The 19,331-nt window shown below is 47.0% G+C and overlaps 1 protein-coding gene across 1 annotated transcript in view; it reads right to left on the reverse strand.

Annotated features, from left to right (window-relative positions):
* Window positions 1-14,314, reverse strand: part of LMX1A (LIM homeobox transcription factor 1 alpha) — a 156,215-nt gene extending 141,901 nt beyond the window's left edge. Inside the window, exons 1-3 of the mRNA XM_059059746.2 lie at window positions 14,170-14,314; window positions 13,580-13,677; window positions 11,152-11,338 (exon numbers count right to left, since the gene is read on the reverse strand). Of these exons, the coding sequence (XP_058915729.1) occupies window positions 11,152-11,338; window positions 13,580-13,655 (263 nt within the window). The 5' untranslated portion in view covers window positions 13,656-13,677; window positions 14,170-14,314. The remainder of the gene's footprint in view (window positions 1-11,151; window positions 11,339-13,579; window positions 13,678-14,169) is intronic.
* Between the last annotated feature and the right edge of the window lie 5,017 nt (window positions 14,315-19,331).

The following is a 19,331-nucleotide window of genomic DNA, read 5'->3' on the forward strand; positions in this document are numbered from 1 at the left end:
AATAAGTCTGATGATTAAAGGAATGCATGAGTAATTTAATTAATGAACCAACTGTTTATAAGATTCCATTTAGTTCTAAATTTGAGAAATGCACATAGAACTAGTTAAAGTGCATTCCAATTGCTAGTGTATTACCTGAAATCTCCAGTTTCATTAAACATCAGTTTACAGAGATTAAATTCAAATGTACATTTCATCTCTCTATAATTGACTGGACCTACCTTTAAGAGAACCAAGTGTCAGCAGTGGTGAGAGAAATAGTACAATACAGGAATACTTAATTTCCTCAAAACCCAAGATTCCATTATCCCTTTTTCAATACAGCCAGGCCAAGTAATAAACAAGAGGGAGTGAATAGTTTGGGAAATCAGCCTCACACGGGGGCACAGTGGAATCTTTCCTAGCTGAGGCTGAGGCTTGTTTGAAAATACAGCACAGTTCAGAAGAAAACTTGGAAACGGGTTATCTGAGGAATGGATGGACAGCTGCTGGCTAGTCCCAATGGAAGTATGCCTAGAAGGCTCCAGATCTGATAGTTAACAGTTCTGCTGCCAAATGTGCAGACAGGCTCCCAGAACAAAAGTCACCAACAGCAAACTCTGGGAGCTGGAGAGAAGGAACACGGATGCTTGTCTCCCTTTGTGTCATTCTTCTGGTGTGGAAGAACAGCGATGCTGGCGGACAGTGGAGACCAATGCAGATGGGATGGGATAGGAGGAATGGGTAGGACAGCTTTGTGCTTACGGAGGAGTTTGATAAACAGGAGTGATGAGTGTACACTAGCAGCTTTCACACACACACACACACACACACACACTCACACACTCACACACTCACTCACTCAGGCATTCCCCAAATCCAAAAAACTTCCTTTAAAACCACAGAATATATAAACAGCTGACCGTCGGAAGGCTGCCGGAAAGCTCAAGTATCTAGCAGGTGGGGACTTGTTTTCCAAGAGCTAGTTCAATAGGACAGACTGAGAATTGTGATCTCACTGGGGTGTGAACACCAGAATTCAAGGAGCAGATGGTGTGATTTAGTGGAAAGGCCATTGGACCAGGAGTCAGAAGCTTCGGATAGCATCCCAGCTTCTCTCTCAGCTACAAAATGCAAGGGGAAAAAAAAAAAAAACAAAATAAACCACCTCTCCTTATTGAACTTTTAAAATTGTTATAAGGTCCAATAAAGATAATATCTGTGAAGGCTCTTTGAAACTTCAGAAAGATACAATTTTTTTCAACATATCTTTTGATGGCATTTTCTATGAGCCAATCGTTGATCTGCATGCTTTAAAAATATTAACCCAAAATGACCCTATGAGGTTGGTTAGTACAATTTTTTTAATTCTAGTTTTATTGAGATATAATTAACATATATAGCACTGCATAAGTTTAAGGTGTACAACATAATGACTCGACTTACATATATCATGAAACGATTATCACAATAAGTTTAATGAATATCCATCATTTCATATAGGTACAAATTTTTTATAAATAGGAAAAAAAGTTTTCCTTGTGATGAGAATTCTTAGGATTTACTCTCTTAATAATGTTCATATATAACATACAGCAGTGTTAATTATATTTATCATATTGTGCATTACATCCCTAGTACTTATTTATGTTACTGCTGGAAGTTTCTGAGGTTGGTACTATTCTTATCCCCATTTTAGAGAGAGGAAACAGGCACAGAGAAAGCATGACCTTCACCCAAGGTAACACAGCTAGTGAGCAGTTGAGCAAGGGTTTGGTCCCAGACACTCTGGCTCCAGAGTTTATGCTCTTAACCACTAGCCTATGTTATTGTACACAGCTTCTAAGAATATGTATTCTTTTACTCATATTAAAAAACCAACAATAATAATACCCAAGCCTGTATAGTTCTCCACATTTTACCAAAAGGCTTTTCAAGTTCATTACCTTATTTAATCCTCACAATAACCCTATGAGGTTGTTATTATTCTATTCCTTTGTATAGATGAGGAAATTGTGGCTTGGATATCTCTTGACAGTAGGACATGTGGTTCACATTATTTTTCCAGTAATGCAGAGAGCTGTGGAGTGCCCAACCATTCATATCCACCTGTCCAACCCCTTCCATCTATGGACGTGGACTTTTAAAATAAAAGGACCCAACCAATAACAGAACACAAAGAAAATAATGTGACTGAATACCCTTCTAGCTAAAAAGTATCTTTGGAAGAATATCTCAGTACATCCCAATGTGAATTATTTCATAACATCCTCTCCATTTTGACAGCTAGCGGAGAGCAGGCTCTAGCCTGCACACAGCATAATTTGAAAATTAAAAGGTCATAAGATAGGTTCTGAGCATAAGACACGCAAGAAGGCAAGGCTGAGCTGAGATTCTGAAAATGGGGTTGGAAAACCCATGCTGTGGTTGAACTCGGGGCTTCCAGGTGCATAGAGCCCCAGGGGAAAGATAGTTGCAGAGACCAAGCAACACTCCGGCCAAAGACAAGCAGGGAAGGGTCTCCTGGGATGTCCTTCCCCTTTGGATTTCCAATGTCTACTTCATGGTACCGCCCATGAAGCACTAGCATGGCATGGTTTATGTCTCTGAAGAGCTGAGCCCTTATCCCAGTGAAGACGGTAGCCGTCACTGCGCATGGTACTGGGGAATACATGCACAACAGGAATCCCTGCTACAATGTGAGGAGGGGCAGGAGAAGGGGTGAGGGGGAGCCAGCAGCAGGGGAGGAAACTCTCGATGGTTATGTTAAAAAGGATTTGTTCCACTGTCAAAACCAGAAAGCTCTCCCCAAGAGCCAGCTTTAAGAAAGGAAGCCTGAAATGACAGAGACCAGGCTGAGATGTATTAAGGAGGCCCTTTGGAAAAGAGGCTGCAATAAAAGAGAGAGCATCAGGCCAAAGGCAGGTGTAGCTGTAAAAATCCACCTCTGGACGATGATGGCCAGCAATGCCTGGCAGCTGAACAGAAACTGGGCTCTAGTGTTTCTGTTGGGTCCTAGTCAAAAGGGATCCCAAAGCCATGCTGACTCTCTAGGGCAAGGACAATCCTTTAAATCTCGCCCATTACTGGGTCTCGCCAGCAACTGGGAGAGGGCTCAATGACTACCAAACTCCTGAAAACTGTATGAGCCACACTTTGTCCACTCACCTGCCCATTCCCTTTTCCAGGCCCCACCCTGTCCCCAATGACATCAACCTCTTCTCCACCCTGGAGCTGGGGGCCCCAGGCCAAGCCGGCATCAGCTTGCACTCAGGTTTAGGCGGTTGAGTACTCAAACAAAGACATATTTGGACCCTCCTACAGAGAGAGAGGGGACTGTTTATGGGCCCAGAGGGAGCTGGCCCTAATCTGCTGCACACCAAATGATGACAACAATGTTAAGAATGAAAATATGGTTTGGGGGGATAGACCCCAGGAGCCCAACATTTTGGTATTTAAAGGAACTTTAATGAGCTTAAGAGGCTAATCTGGAGTTCAGGAGGGGGTGTTTTGTTTTGTTTTGTTTTGAAAAATCCTTTTTAAAGTTCCTGAGGCTTGATAGGGAGCAGGCAAGAGAATTCTGAGTCAAGGAGTGGCTACCGTATAACTGAAGGGGCCAGGTGGAACTAGGAGAGGAGGCTGCTCCAAAGATCCCTTCTCACTGCAGCAGCAGACCCTGGTGCTCAAGAGACAAAGGATGGTTCTTTCCAGGCTGGAGAAGTGTGACACCCAAAGAAGCAGCAAAAAAAAGTTGAGAGTGAGTACACACTATCAGAGTGCTAGCCAGGCTTCTCACCAAGCAACTCCCCGTCCTGGTTTACTGGTGACAACATCAGACGCAGGCACTTCTCCGACCCACTGAAAAACATAACCCAGCATCCATGAAGGTGCCAGGCACACTCAGAAAGATGTTCAGGGGCCCCAGTTGGTCATCCAAAGAGTGTGGTCATGGGATCATGCAAACCTGAGCGTAATGCCCCTCACCGGGTATTATAGCTGAACCCTGCTCCACAACTGGGTGGACCATTATGTTGTGTATCTAAAAGATGAATTTGTTTCCTCCAAGTGAGAAAAATTAAAAGAGGACTAACAGTCCATAAACTTGGCATGGGGGAAAAATGAGGCAGTTGATGAGATGGTGTTAAGTAATATCATGTGCTTGCAAGAGTCAAGTTAGTAGAATTCCACAGGACATAGGGGAGTGAGGGGGAGGCAGATGGGATGGGGCTAGATGTGAAGTCAGATATGACATGTGGCCCATTCCTAGCACTGCTGGATGTCAAAGATCTTTTTTAATATGAAGAGTTTAACTGGCCCATGAGGCAAGGTAGTCCAATTCACAGTGGCCAGATACCTGCCACGGTTTGTCCATTATAAGGTAATAATGATAAAATACAAATCTATCAGGGTAGAAAGCCACTGGAGGCCTAGAGAGTCAGAAAAGCCAGACATATTTACTGTTATCCAAAAATAGGATCCCCCAACTGGAATCTTGAAAGGCTAGAAGAGACCAAACTCTTTCATGTGACTTCAGTTAAGGACTAGGAGAAGCACAGTCCATTTTGTATTTTTAGTTGTTATGACATTATGGTGCAATAATGGGGAATCTGGCAAGGGTTCCATTAAATTCTAGCGAACCCGAGCATGGCAGCCAGGTGACAAGCTCTACAGATGATCTGGTTGCCTTGGTTTGCAACTGAAAAGTACAGCACGGAAGTAGGTTTTAAAAATCCTCTTTTAACTGCCCAGATGGGGCTTATTCGCAATGGGATCAAGTCTACCAGAAATTGGTAGGAAACCAATGTTGGGCCACAGTTTTATTCCTCTGATAATGTCTTCACTAATACTTCACTGTTTCTGCTGCATTCCAATTGCATCTGCTGTCTAATGCCAAAAGAAACTTAATCCCTATCCTAAGTCTCATTTTATTTATTTTCAGTAGTGTGAAAACAAACATGCAGCAAGATTATAGTGTTTACACCTCCTTTTTAGCTGATATAGCTCTAATCCTCCTGCTAATTAATGCCAGGGCCACAGCAATTTTATTAATTTCATCTTGGTTAAAAATATAGAGACAGATAATTGTGCTTGACTAAAATAACAATTTGACATTTGGAAGGTGTTTGCTTCATTTCAGCAAGACAGTTGGCCGGGTTTCATTTAATATACGACAAAGAGACACAAAGCTGCAGCTGACATTGGTCAATGATAACATAACTAATTCTAATTGTGATAAATTGACTAAACTGTCCCACATCGCACTAGTCAAGGAGACGAAGGAGAAAATGTAAATCGTGAGGCGTACCAAATTTTTCTGTGGGTTCCAGAAAACGAGCACAAAGGAGAAAAGGGCCTCTTTTCTCTAGAACCTTTTCTACATTTTGTTCCTAAAATTACCAGCTTCCCCAAACTGAATCTGAAAAGGCTGCTGGCAATGCTGATCTACACATTGCTAAGAAACTTTCAGAAAAACATACAGGGCATTCATTCTTAAGGGGAAGCCTTAGGCATGCTGGAAACTGGACAGGGCTTCTCCACATAGGACCCTTTCTGCTTCTGTGCAGGGTGGGGTGAGGGGTGGCACTGCCCACCCCATACAGCCTCCAATCCTCCATACCCCCCCCTGCAAGTGGCTTACCAAGAACTCCCATCTGAAGATATGGGCATTTAAATTTCCATGTTAGAAAGGTATAAAAAAAAATTGCAAAGCATTAAAGTAAAGCTAAGATTTCTTAGTTAAGGCGGAAATTACTTTTAAACCTTTCTATGGTGGATGTGATTGCACCTTTTCCCCCATAGTTCATTTCCCAGTACTGTACAACTATATTTAACAATCAAATTAACGTGATTCAATATGGGTTACTTCGATCTTGATATAAAGCAACAATGACATTTTGTATATCGATTTACTCTAAGAAGCTTTAATAAATTCCCGGCAATATACTGAGTATTTTAAATCCTTGCCTATTTTCTCACTTCTGAACAGTAGGACCCAAATAATTTCTTTGACCATAAAAATTAATTAGCTGATAATTTAAGGAATGGAATTGTTCTCATTAGAGAAACAGTACCTACTCATTAATTCCAAAAAACCTTCCCAGAATTAAAAAACAACAATAAAGAGGGCTCTCTAAAATTAGTAACAGTATTTTAGGTCACACAAAAGTTATAAATAAGAAAAATGAAACTAAAAAGCAAGACAAACAATGAACTATCAGAAAAGCTCTTGTCACTGAAATCTGAACAGCAAAAGCAACTCCTTAGCCAGGTGGATGACAAAATCCCAGAACTCTATAATATGTAAAACTGGATTGGATAAATAACTTTTTTAATGTGCTCTGTTTACGTTAAGGATCAAAAGAATCCCACAAGTCTACTCTGAAAGGCAATGTTCATATCTAATCCCCAGAATACTATTAATATCTACTCCTGCTCTCTAATTTTATTTCAACATTTTAAGTCTGAGATTCAGAAAGTCCTACCTACGGACCTATACATATAAAAAGAGAAAACACCTCCGAACAAGGAGTGTTTCCAATCGCCCTCTAAATAAAAAAAGAGATAAGTCAGCCTGCACAAACACAGCCACAGCTCATGGACGGTGCTTATCCCAAGCTAAGCTCCCCTGCAATTTAATGCAGACATCAATTTATTACCTAGCTGTGTTTGATTTTTATATTCCTAAATTTTATTATGCCAGGAGTGAGGCCAACAAAAGATAGAGTAAAAATCTAACAACTGCCTCTGTAATTTCATCTGTGGGCTTCCTTTATGAGGAACTGATGCCCAATTTTGATCTCCAAGTAATGTCACAGTAATAAAACCAAACTAACCCTCCTCCCTACACATACAACCTACACTACCTTGATAAAATGCAGTATTAGTTCATTACTGATCCTAAAAGATTTCATTACCTCAGCCATTTTCTCCTCGGGGCTGCCAATCAGCAGGTCGAAAGAAAAATACAGAGAAAGCTCTAAGTGAGGGATATGTACTTTGCTTCACTGGAGTCCCCTTCTTCAGAAAAACTGGTCTGCTCCAAAAGAAAGGGGAGAAAACATGGACTGGCCCTCTGAGAGAAGGTTTCCCAAGGCCTGCACTTTGCTGACATGTGGGGAGTTATGATGTTATAAGAGCAGCCCTGATGACAGCAGTACTATCCCACATTGCTCCTAGGATGTCCAGAACAATCTAAGCGGTAATGATAAACTTCATATGTGAGGGGAGAGGGCCCCGCCTGACACACAGAGCCGCCAGGCACATGAAAGAAACAATATAAACTTGATTTAAATGTGGGATCCCTTCCAGAAGGCTTAATTATCTATTGTATTACCACATTCCTGTTATTCAGCAGCCTCTTCTTTCTCCAACATAAGTCCAACTACAGTATTTGTTTGCAACAAATTCAGGGAAAACTCCAAACTAACCAGATCCTGGAGGACTCAGTTAAATAGGGAACAAGAGTTATGTAAGTAGAAGTTCCCCAGGCTGGAAAATACTTTGGTTGTCTGCTAACTTTCGGGAATGCTGAAGACAGCTGAGTCCAACGTTTAAACACCCATACCTATAGCATCCTGATGTTTTATGTGACATGATGCCCCTTCATCAATTCTGTGCATGTACCATCCCACCGAACTAGTTATTTTTCTTTGACGGCACGTCATGAACAATAAAGGTCACCTCCAGTTCTTAATTTCTGGACATTCATAAATCAGTTTTCTGCACTCCAGACTTAAATGCTTATTTGTTTTGGATGCTGAGGAGACAAATTATTCCTAAGAGTGTCACAGTGTATGAGACAAATATTTAACAAAATACCCTGAAGTCTTAAAATGAATGGCTGTACGTCTAAGACGCCACTGTCAACTCAACTCTTTAAAATTAGACAGATATGGTGTCTGACATCAAGAAGGTGTAACAACTAGTTGACAGAGCAGAAATTTCACTTTTTAACTGGCTGCCTGCCACCATGAATAGGCAGCTAATAATTCAAATGCAACAGTGCTCAATAGCCAGCAATGCACATACAAATGGCTAACATAAATAGGATAAGCCCACTTTGTTAATATTATGTTTATGAACTTCACTGAAGACTGTACATTAGCTGTATGTTCTTTTATTTTGATGTGTAAAAACAGCATTTGAACTCCATGAATTTTGGAGACAAGGGCACTGCCTGAATATTCATTTTCAATGAACTGTTCCATAATTTACCACCACCATTGTCCTATCACTTTAACTTCCATCTTAATTTCCTTACCACTTGCCTTGGCTGGGCCTCAAATTTTTAAAAAGATCCAAAGAAAAAAAGCAAAAATAATGTTTACAAATGTATTTGTTAAAGAGGAAATGTGCTCTCTGTGACTGTTTCATGACTATTATCTAAAATGAATTGCATCCTCCTGGAGGTTAAATTTCTGGTCATTCCAGACAGCTTCTATTCAATACTTAGTCCTACAGTCTCAGTAGAGGTTTTCAAGAAATACTCAATAGTTAGGATAATATAGACGGAAAAAGTGCCAGGCTATAATATAAGCCTCCTGAAGGCAGGCTCTGAGACTTTTTCTCAGTATCCTTCTATCCCCTAGCCTAGTGCCTTGCCTGTAGAAGCTCAAAGAGCTTGTTGAATAAAGGAATTTGTCTTGAGCCTAATTTTAAAACAAACAAACAAACCAACCGTTTCTTCTCTTATAGCAACTACCACGCAGATGAATGCCATTAAGATTATTAAATATATTACAGCCCTGCTTGGTTAAAGAACAGGATTGGGACGGGGAACAGAGGAGGGAAAAACGGAATAAAATTAATCTGAAAAAACAGTGGAGGCTCTGGGCACAGACAAGTGCTGACAGTGAACTAAAGAGACTAGCAACTCCATTTTGGCCATCTGTGTTTCCAAAATATATGTTAAAATCAAAATTAAAAACCCTCACTGTAGCATCAACACCTCTCCAAACAATGTAGCTCACACTACTCTGTAAAATCTTCTTGGTTCTGGCCAACAGCTGGCAAGTTGATCCCTGCAATTTTCCCTTTGCAGAAATAGCTTTGTGCAGGGAGAACTGACCCTAGTGGGCTAATAAGCCCAAACCGCTCCAAACCTGGGAGGCTGAAATGGAGGGGACATTGTTGTGTTAAGTACTTTACAACAACTGTTTCTTCTCCTCTTGACACAGCCTGACTTCCTTAAAGAAGATTTGACTGGCCAGACAGCTGTGTTGACCCTTAAGCCTTCTTTGATTCGCGATTTTTTTTTTCCACAAACAATAGAAATTCACCACCCAAATCCTTTCCTAAGCTCCCATACTTTTGAATTTGCTAGTGTTGTGCCTGAAGGATGTGGACATTTCAGTAATCTATAAGCACAAAGATAAAGATTGGGACTACACAATCCCAAAACCTTCAGACGAAAAGCAACAGGGGAAAAAAAAAAAAGAAAAAGAAAAAAAAAGAGCAATCAACCAGAAGCTTTATCCAAAGGTGGTACTTGAAGTTGTGTGCACAAAATCTGCTTAATTACCTAAAAACAGCCCTTTTCGCTCAGACGCTAGAGCACTAAACAATCAAGAACAGATACAACCACATCTTCTTTTTAAAAAAATTGAAACCGTAATCACCACTTTGGGTAAAGATGATGCATGTTCACTTCTTTATATATTTCTGTATTGCCCAACTCACCCAAAATCAAACACCTATGTTTTGGTGTGCTGAAAAATGTAAAATTATCTTTTCAGAACAAAACAAAATGCCCAATACTCTATCCACATGAGGGTAAAATTCAAGCTTGCTATATAGCAAAGGAGTGAGAGTAGTAGAAAGAATTTTTGTGTGTGTGGTCACTGGATCTGAGTGCTTTGTCAGTCTGTAGTAAACCTCAGAGCCCAGGCAAATCAGAAAAGAAGATACTTCTGTTCTCTCTCAGAGCTTTTTGTTATATTGAGACTTCTCCTGGAAACCTCCTTTCATGGTGTGTTTTTAATAACACGATAGGAACTGCTTTTCAGGAACACTAACCCTCCCTTGATTATCCTCATATAGTGCTGTCCCTTTCATTCACCAGTGACAAATGCAGAATTTTCCTGCCCATGCCCCGAGGGCACTCCGTCACTTATGCGGTCCTCGGGTACAAAAACAGAGGCCTCCGTTTCAGCCACTTTTCTTTGCTTCGATACTCCGCACAGCTTGGTGAAGTCAGCGTCCCTGTTACTGAGCTATTTTGACCAGGAAAGGCAGTCCCCCATCCCCACCCCCCCACCCCAGCCTACCCCCGCTTAGCTCTACTAAGCAACTCCAGGCCTGCCTGGCCGGAACCAGGAACTCCCACTCCCCAGCCTCATCCAGGCTTTAGACATTATGGAGATCTAGAATCGAAATAATCCACTTTCTTAAATACCTGTCTCCTAGTTCTCCTCAAAACGTACCAGAACGTTCGCGTCGTCGACGGGAGGAAACTGAACCTGCGGCGTGGCAGAAACGCATACCCAGATGGGAATTAGGGAGGAGGCGGAGGATGGAGGACCTGGCCTAGCTGCTCCTATGGCCCGAGGGTTTTGCAGACAACGGGGAAGGGGCTGGGGAGAATACAGTGAGAGAAAAAGCAAAAGGGGCGTGCGCTGCCGCGGAGCTCAGAGGGGCAGCAGTGGTGTTTCCGAGCCCAATCTGTCGGGGACCCCAGTGGACAAAGCCAAGCGAGGTAGGAGCACAGGGGACCCAAGCTATGGAATCAAGACCACCTCAGCCCTGCGCATAAGCGCGTGGGTGGCGCAGACAGGTGGGTAAGGTGGAGGGGGAGCCGGCGAGCAGAGGTGGGCCACTGGCCGCCCCCAAGGGCACCCCCGTGAAGCAGGGAGGGGAGAAACAACGTTGATGGGGTGGGAGTACCCACAAAGGAGTGTCCTCGGGGAATGGCCAGGTCGGGAAAACTGGGCGAGCAGACCACAGCGGGAGCCATCCCTTGCGCTTCTGCGGGGCCTGGGCCGTGGTTGTGTGCACCGGCGCAGTCCTCTGCCGCCCTGGGGAGCGTAGAGGATGCAGGTGAATGGGCACCTGCGCATCTGGGCACTCGGGTGCATCTTGCTCCTTCCAGAAGCATATGAGGGGGTGAAGAAGGACAAAGTCTCCCTCGCCCGCTGATCCAGTGTGTGGGACGCGCTCCGAGGAGCGGGCACTTACTTCTCGTAGTCATACTTGCAGTAGAGCTTCTTGTCCCGGTAGAAGCAGGTGGTCTCCAGGGGCTCTTTGCAGGAGGTACACTGCACGCACTGCTCATGCCAGAAGCTGTCGTTGAGCCGCAGCAGAAACCTGTCCGAGATGACCCGTTGACAGCCCTCGCAGACAGACTTGGGGCTCACCGCTCTGCCTACAGCAGCAACAGACGTCCGCCCGTGAGCCGAGCCGGCCCAGCATCCCGGCCAAACCCGGCCCGGACCAGCTACGGATCACTCCACACCCACGGTTTTACGCCTGCGTCCTCCCACCATGGGAAGCCCCCCTGAAAAACATCCAAACTGAGATTTGGAGAGCAGAGCAAAATCAAACCAAATGGCATTTCTAATAAACAGGGACTATGTGGGAAGGTTTCATTTCTACCAGGGGAGGGGGTAGAAATCAATAAGTGGCCTTTAATGATCAAACCTACCCTGGTATGCGCGCAAACGTGCGCACATCCTGTAAAATCGGCCTGCAAATAAATTTGTGCTCCCAGGTTTATCACGTAATCACTAAATCACTCACTATGCTTGTCTCTATTGTCTATTATTAAAACCGTGAGTGTGTAAAAAGAATTTTCTACTTTGTTGTTTGGTTTTGTCTTCTGCTAAAACGCAATTCTTTTCTATTTTCTGAAGGAAAACTTTACATTTTCTTTGCTTCCTAAAAAGTCCCGTGCGTGCAGAAAAATACTGTTCTCGCCCTAGGCAAACTAAGTATTGTTCAAACCAATGAACCCCAAACTGCTGGCTGGAGCGCAAATTACAGATGGGTTTTTTCATAATTAAGAAGCATCAAAATGGAGGGAAGAAAAAAAAAAAGTAAAGAAGCAGGACTCGGAGACGCCGCGGAGTGTCCGGCCAGGATTCCGGGAATCAGGCGAGCTCAGCAGCCACGCGTGAGGGCGAAACCGCACCCAAACCGACTCAGCGCGAAAGGGACTCCTCTCTGTACCAATCCTTGCACTTGTGTCACTTTTGTCCCTTTAGTTTGCGGGTGCGGGGGGGCGGCTTTTTTTTTTTTTGAGGGTGGTGGGAGGCTCAGCCACCTTTGTCGCTTTGTCGGCACGTTTCACAGCTATTTAAAGAAGGCCTATTCCCCCGGGTAACAATACCTTTGCGCGTGGTGTCCCAAAGGGCCTGACCCTTCCCAGTTTCCCTGCTACTCGGTCGCCTTCCCCTTAGGAGACGCAGCCACCGGCTCGGGAGCGGTGCCGGTCACCTTGGCGCTCAGGCAGGGAGGACAAGAAGTAGCGAGATCTTTAAAATATTTCCTATTCCTTCTGCCCTGTGTCGGTGTCTAGGGCCATGACCCGGGCGCAGAGAGCGGACGTGGGCCGGGCAGGGAGTACCGGGCGAGCCGCGACGCCCGCTGAACGCAAGAAGTTCGAGCGCGCCCTGCGCCAGGTCTGGGCCAGCTCTGACACCCTGGATCTTCCGAGGCTGTATGGAGTCGGTAAGTTTCCGAAAGGGCGGTTGAAAAAGGGGAACGCGGTGCACGAGATTTCGTTTCATCTGGGGAGCTGGTGGGGGGGATTCCTCCCTCAGTCTGGTTTCTCTAGCCGAACAGCCTTATCCTCCGCCTCCACCCTGCTCTAGCGGTTCCCAGTTAGGGAAAGAGGCAAGAGGTTTAACTGACAAAACGAAAACCCCTCCCGCTAAAAAAAATTAAAACACCCATTCACCAAACTTGAAAAGCATCGAGGTCGGGGTGCGGGGTGGAGGGTGGGAATCCCTGGCCTCAGCTCGGTTAGACCCGCGTGTGGGTCGAGGCCCTGGGCTTGCCGCTCCTTCGTGGTCGCTGCGAAGAGACTGGGGAGATCCGGGAGGGAGGGCGACACGCCGGACCCGAGATCCGGCTCCAGTTAATTAAAGCCGAGGCAAGGGCCCTGCCGCGCGGGCTAATCCCCGCGCTGCGCTGCCCACCGGCCCGGAAAAGCCTCTCCGCCGTGCTTGAGGCTGAGATTGGGGCTGGAGTTGGTGGAGGCGAGAAGCCGCCTCGAACTTGGGTGCTCCGTGACTGGGGGTTTGTGTGCTCGTCCCTAAGCCTCAGAGAAGACGGCGGCATTTATGAGACGTCGATCAGCTCTGTGATTAAAAATCCAGTCCTGGGTATTTTTAATCATTTGCCACTCAAATGCCTGCAAGCAATCTCGCCCGCCCCTCGCGGCTCTGGGGAGCTCGGTGCCCGATACGTGAGGCCTGGGGTGGCTTGTCGGTTAAGGGTAGGAAGGACCCACAGAGACTGACGGCTAGACAGGGAGTGGGCTCAAGTGAGTGCATGAAGCGGGCCGCTGGCTCCCCTATTGCCGACCGGGTCCAAGCAAGCTGGGCTCCAGAGCTGGGGCCTGGCGGAAAGACGGTGCGCCCAGGCGCATGGCCTGAATACTCACCCAGCAGCGAGGAGAAGGAGGCCGACGTCTCAATGGCGCTTTGAAAGTTCTCCTCCATCTTCAGGCCGTCCAGCATGTTCGGGCCGGGCCGGGAGGACCTGTAGAGGAGAGGAGACGACGCTTTAGGCGTCTGTGCCCTCTGGGACGTGGCGCCCGTAGCTACCGCACTCTTGGGAAAAGAGGGAGGGAGTGTCCAGGGTGACCAGAATAAGCTGGGAGGGTAGAGTCCAGCCAAGAGAAATGTGGGGTGGGAGGAGAGAAACGAGTCACAGCGAACTGCTCTGACTGATCTGATTTCACTCGAAGTCAACGCGTTAAGTACTTAGGCCTCCGCCCCCCAACTGCGTTTCTCCTTCCCCTGCCCCCCAACCCCCTCCACCCGGTCCCCAGCCCAGGTTTCCCATCCCGAGTTCGACTCCGCCCCAACCTATACTAGTGGGGGCCCTAGGGACGTCTCTGCGGGAACCCAACTACTGGGGTAAAATGGAGATTAAAAAGAGTGGGTGTTTTCCCTCGCGGGGCCCGGCCCAGGCACGCGGAACTACGAGGTCTATAGCCCGCGCCCAGACCGGCCGCGTTGCGTCCCTCACCTGCCCCGGCCGAGGAGGGGCAGAGTAAGCGACCCGGAGAGCGTCCCGCCAGCTCCCGGACTCAGGGCTGGGATCTGCTGGGGGCGCGCAGGAGCGGGCGTGCTGGGCGCGCGGGGAGGTCCTCCCGCCGGTCGGCCGGTGCCGGGAATGTCTGCAGGAGCAAAGAAGTCGCTTCGGGGAGGAGCCGCGGCTGGCCCTGCTCACTCTTGGATGCATTTCAAATCAACTCTCAGAAACACGCCCGCCCGAGCTGGAGCCTAGGAACAGGCAGCCTTCCTTACCTGATGGGTGAGCTCGCTCCCGGTGGCAAGAGCCGAATGAAGTTGCCGAGCGCCCCGGGAAGCTTCGGCCGGGGGAGGCGTAGGCCCTCGAGGCTGCAGCCAGCGCGGCCGCCCCCGGCTCCGGCGCGCCCGGGAGGGAGCCGGAGCGAGCGCCGGCCCCTGGCTCCGCTCCTCGGCGCGCCCGGGCCGGGCTGGGACGTGGCCGCGGGCGGCCGGCCTTCTCGGGACGTCCTGCCCGCCCGCGTCGCTCCTCGGGAGGAGGGGAGGGCCCGATGCTTCTTCCAGGCTAGAGGGAAGGCGGAGGCCCACGGTCCTGGGTGCGAGTCGGGCCCTGCTTGGCTGGGGCGGATCCGGTCGCTTCTGACAGGGGCCGCGGCGCTGCGTGCGCGGCGGAGGGAAGGGGGTGGGGTGCGCAGGGAGGGGGCTGGGAGCGCGTCCCGTGGAGGGCCCGTGGTGCTCGCTTCCCAGCCTGGCTGAGCAGCCCAACCTCGCGGCCACCGCCGGGTGTGCCCCTCGGCCGCTGCAACCTCCCGGGCACGCAAAGTTTCCTCCCCTCCACGTGTAATCGCTACCTCCGGGAGCGCTGGCCCCAATGCCGCCCGCGGCCCCGAGCCCCCAATGCGCCTTCGCAGAGATCTCCACGCCACCTGGACCGCGGCGCCGGCACGCTGGTTCCCTGGCCGCTCTCCAACCACTGCGAGTGATAAAAGCACCGCAAACCTCACCCGGGCCGCCGGAAAGGCCAAGAAGCTATTTGCCGCGCGTGGCTGCGGGACCCTGCAGCTCCGGGCTACTCAAACTCCTTCTTGGTCACTCAGGGCTCCCGCAAGTTCCCAACTTCCGTTGGTCTCAAAACCCCGTTCACCGTTTCAGTTCGAAAGACGTTCACAGATGCAGATGCCGAGGATCCAAGGCCAGAGCTTGAATCAGGCTCCTGGTAGCGACTAGGTGGGATCTGACCCCCCAAGAGATGAGCTCGGAATAACACTGCGCTGGAAGTCAGCTAAGGGGACATTGTAAGGGGAGCCGAGTATCTGGGGGGAAATGTTAACTCACTACACCTCCTAACCCTAGCCTCCAGTGATAGAACATTAGCCCCTGCAGGAGCAGAAACTGGGTCTCCTGTGTATCCCAGGAGGTTACCACTGTCCTGGGCTTCAAGTGGAGGCTCAATTAAAAATAAAAAATCATGACACTGGCTAACATTTATGGAACATTTATTTTGTTCCAGGCTTGGTTACATAGTTAACTCATTTAATCTTTACAGCAACCCTATGAAGTGGAGACATTATCCCAATATTACAGATGAGGCAAACAGAGCACAGAGGGCACCTGAATACTACGGGAAGTTTCAGTTCTCTGGGGTTCTCTGGGGGCCCCTCAGTTCCTGAACGGAACAGAAGTGAATTGGAATTCCCACGCACTTTGGCAAGGTGAACCTGAGCAGATGACATGCCACAGAGCAAGCCTTTTCTATTACCTGCTCCAAGGACAGGACCACTTCCTTATTTTTAAAGAAAAAGTACTGGCAGCACTTGCTGCAGTGTGCTTAGGGGCAGTGACCCCATTTTCAGTACTTTATGCCAGCAAGCACAAGCCAAACACTGAATATCACTTCAGAGAAACAAGGGAAAAGGGCAAAGAGTTTAATACTTTACATTTGAACACTGCTTTATACTGTTCAGGGTACTTTCACATACATGATTTTGCTTGATCTTTACAATAAACCCGTGAGGTAGGCAGAACAAATAGTCTTATCCATTGTTTCAGATGATTTTGGGGGCGCTTAGCAGGGCTGGGAGATTTCTCTGATGTTGACCAGATGGCTAGTGGCATGTCCCCTGACACCTGTCCTTTGTCCTTTCTGCCACCCCAGATAGAGCAGGGTGTGAAGAAAATGTATATGAATGACAAGTATTCTTAGGAGAATACATAAAATAGAAGTTAGGCAAGAAAGAAAGAGTTAAGCAAATACAGTCATAAAGAATATTTTTAAATGTCCAGCAGAGTTTTGGTTGCACTGAAGGTCTTGAATTTATGAAATATGTTAACCAGTAGTGAGAATGTTTCTTTTAGAGAATATCCTGAAAGTGGGTAGATTCTCATTGGATCTGGAACCCAACTTTTTCCAGTGGTCCTTGCATCTGGAAGGCAGCCTGATTAGTGTAGATTACACAAGGGTTTGGTAGGAATGTCTTTCCCCAGCTGGCCCTTGGGCATCTCCAGGACAGAGTTGTATCTCGTGATACATTATAAGTCATAGGGTCCTCAGTGCAGAGCTAGGCACATATATGTGATCAACAAGTACCCTTTACTTAACTGATGGATGAGGGATGCACTCACTCTCTGGGGGGTGGGGGGAAGCACTGCAGTAAAGGTGAAAACACAGTGTGTCAGGAATCAAAGGACCTCAGTTGCACTCCCATCTCTGCCACTGGGTCAGTCAGGCCATCAGTTCACCTCTCTGGGCAGCAGTATTTCCTATCAGAAATGACGGGGCTATACTATATGGTCTGTAAGGCCCCGCCACAGTCTAAAGTTTGTAGAATCAGACTTCCTTTGGACAATGGGATAGCCAGTAGAACCAGTGGATCCTTATGTGCTTTGCAGAATTTGTCTAGGTGTGGACTAGCTGATGTGTCCAAGTGATGTGTCTAAACCAATATAGATACACCTTGTTTATTCAGTTTTATCTTCTATGATTTATTTTACCCCTTCCAATGAATTAGGGATCATGAATCCCACTCCTACCCCTTATTGTTTCACTTTGGCCCTTAGTCAACTCAGTGACATGAATGAGTGAACAGGCATATTTCCATCTGTAAACAATCCTCCTGATCATGCCTCATGGTTTTCCATTTTTAACTCAAACACCATTATTTTACCTTTTTAATGAAAAAAATGTTACCACAGAGCCACTGTCCAGAAGCTCTTTATGAAAAATAAGCCATGTTCTCCCTTGTATCAGAAAGAAATATTTCTTTCCAAGAATTTGTGGAAGCGAGGTAAACAGGCTCTAGAAGAGACTTCGCAAATTACAGACTTTCAGAATTGGAAGTGACCTTAAAGCTCATCTGATACAACTATTTTATTTATATGGTCAAGTTCATTCCCCTAGAATTTCCACCTCAGGTCCATTGATTGCTCAGGGCTGGGCACTCACAATGTCAAATCCTAGTTCCAAGATCTGTCAGATGTGGGCAGAGCGGCCTCCCCCATCCTGTTCACTTTTCTCTGAACCCTCTCCAGTTTTTCTCTATATCTCATAAATTATGGCAGCCAGACCTGTTGCAACTTTCCAGTGATCCTATGTTCAGGGCCTCCTCTCCTTTCTCTGGCCATAAAACATTCATTAGCATGGTCTGATTTTATGTTAGCATTTTCAGCGGCTGGCCGCTGTTGACTCACATTGTACATGTTATTAACAAAACCTACTTAGTCCTTTTTCACACGGGCTGCTGGTAGGCCACATCTTCCCCAGATTGCAATTATACAGTTGGTGTTTGGCCTCAAGTATGGAAACTCCCATTTATCCCTGGTAAGAGATAGGCAGCTGTTCCAAACATCAGGAATCTTGCAACTTCAAGCAGATTCCAAGAGATCCAGGGACTGTGTCTTAAGCCTAGTACTCTGCTTTAAGGAGAAAATGTAGAGTCCTTGTCAGGCTGGTCCAGAAGTTGCCATCATGGGAGGACAGGTAAGGGCAACGAGTGAGGAGTAACCATGGAGCCCCAAGAGGGTGTACAGGAACCTCGTAACCGGGGGTGGGGGTGGTACTTCTTCAAGTGGGAGGCGCCCTGATCCCGTTCAAGTTCTCTCCCATCATCTGTCTCCAGTCAAGTAGTGATCTGTGGAAGATGCGGGCGAGACATGTAGACCAGCCCTGGAGCTACCCCTTTTCTATGGCAGAAAACGGAGAGGCGACACCATCAGACTCGTGAATCTTTGTGGCTGAGATCTGGGGAGAGGGGTGGGAAGACCGATGCTTGGTGGGAGGGAGACAGAGAGTGAGGGAGAAGGACGTCCTGCTACAGAGTGGAGATGACAGGAACATGTTTTTTTACTTTCCTTTTCTTGCTCTCATTTCTGTGTTTTATTAAGGGAAACACAAAGGGAAAATTGTGTTATTTGTTAGAAAACGTCAAAGTGCATTTCAAGCGAGAGGAAAAAAAGCAGACACATTACTGCCTAGACAGAGAAGGCAGTACGCTAACGGGGGCCGCTAAAGACTCGTGTGGCGGGGGGACAGACTGGGAATACAAACTCTCCTGACCTCTGGATTCTTTTCCTGGAAACCTCCTGGCCCTGCGTTGACATTCAGATCTCTCGAAGGAACTGGAGGACAAGGTGCCTTGGGGATTTCTGGGGTGAAAGGGGGTGTCCCAAACCAGCTGCTTGACAAGGAGGGAAATCAGGCGATGCCTAAGCCAGATTCTCCCACCAATATGACAAGGACAGCCCGAGGCATGGAGGAGACTCATCCTGGCTAACAAAGGCACCATTTAAAGCACCGCCTTCAAATCATCTATGTGCCCACTTCATCTCCCTCTTGGACTGTGACCTCCTTCGGGAAAGGATCCATGTCGGATTCATCTGTGATTCTCCTGTGCCCAGCACGATGCTTTACATACCAAAGAGACCCAATGAATATGTGTTGACTCCATGGAGAATGCCCTAAAGTTTTAGTCTACTCAATGGCATAACTGGGTGTACTGGAATGAGCATGCCTGGGCTTTGGGAACAGAGAGGTCTGAGTTCAAATCCCCACTGGGACATTTGTAAATGGTTTAATCTTAAATCACCCAACCTCTCCATTTTCCAGTTTCCTTACCTGTACAAGGAAAGGAATAAAATATTCCTCAAGAGTTAATAGAGATGATG

Source organism: Kogia breviceps, chromosome 1 (genome assembly GCF_026419965.1).
Source record: "Kogia breviceps isolate mKogBre1 chromosome 1, mKogBre1 haplotype 1, whole genome shotgun sequence".
NCBI lineage: Eukaryota > Metazoa > Chordata > Mammalia > Artiodactyla > Physeteridae > Kogia > Kogia breviceps.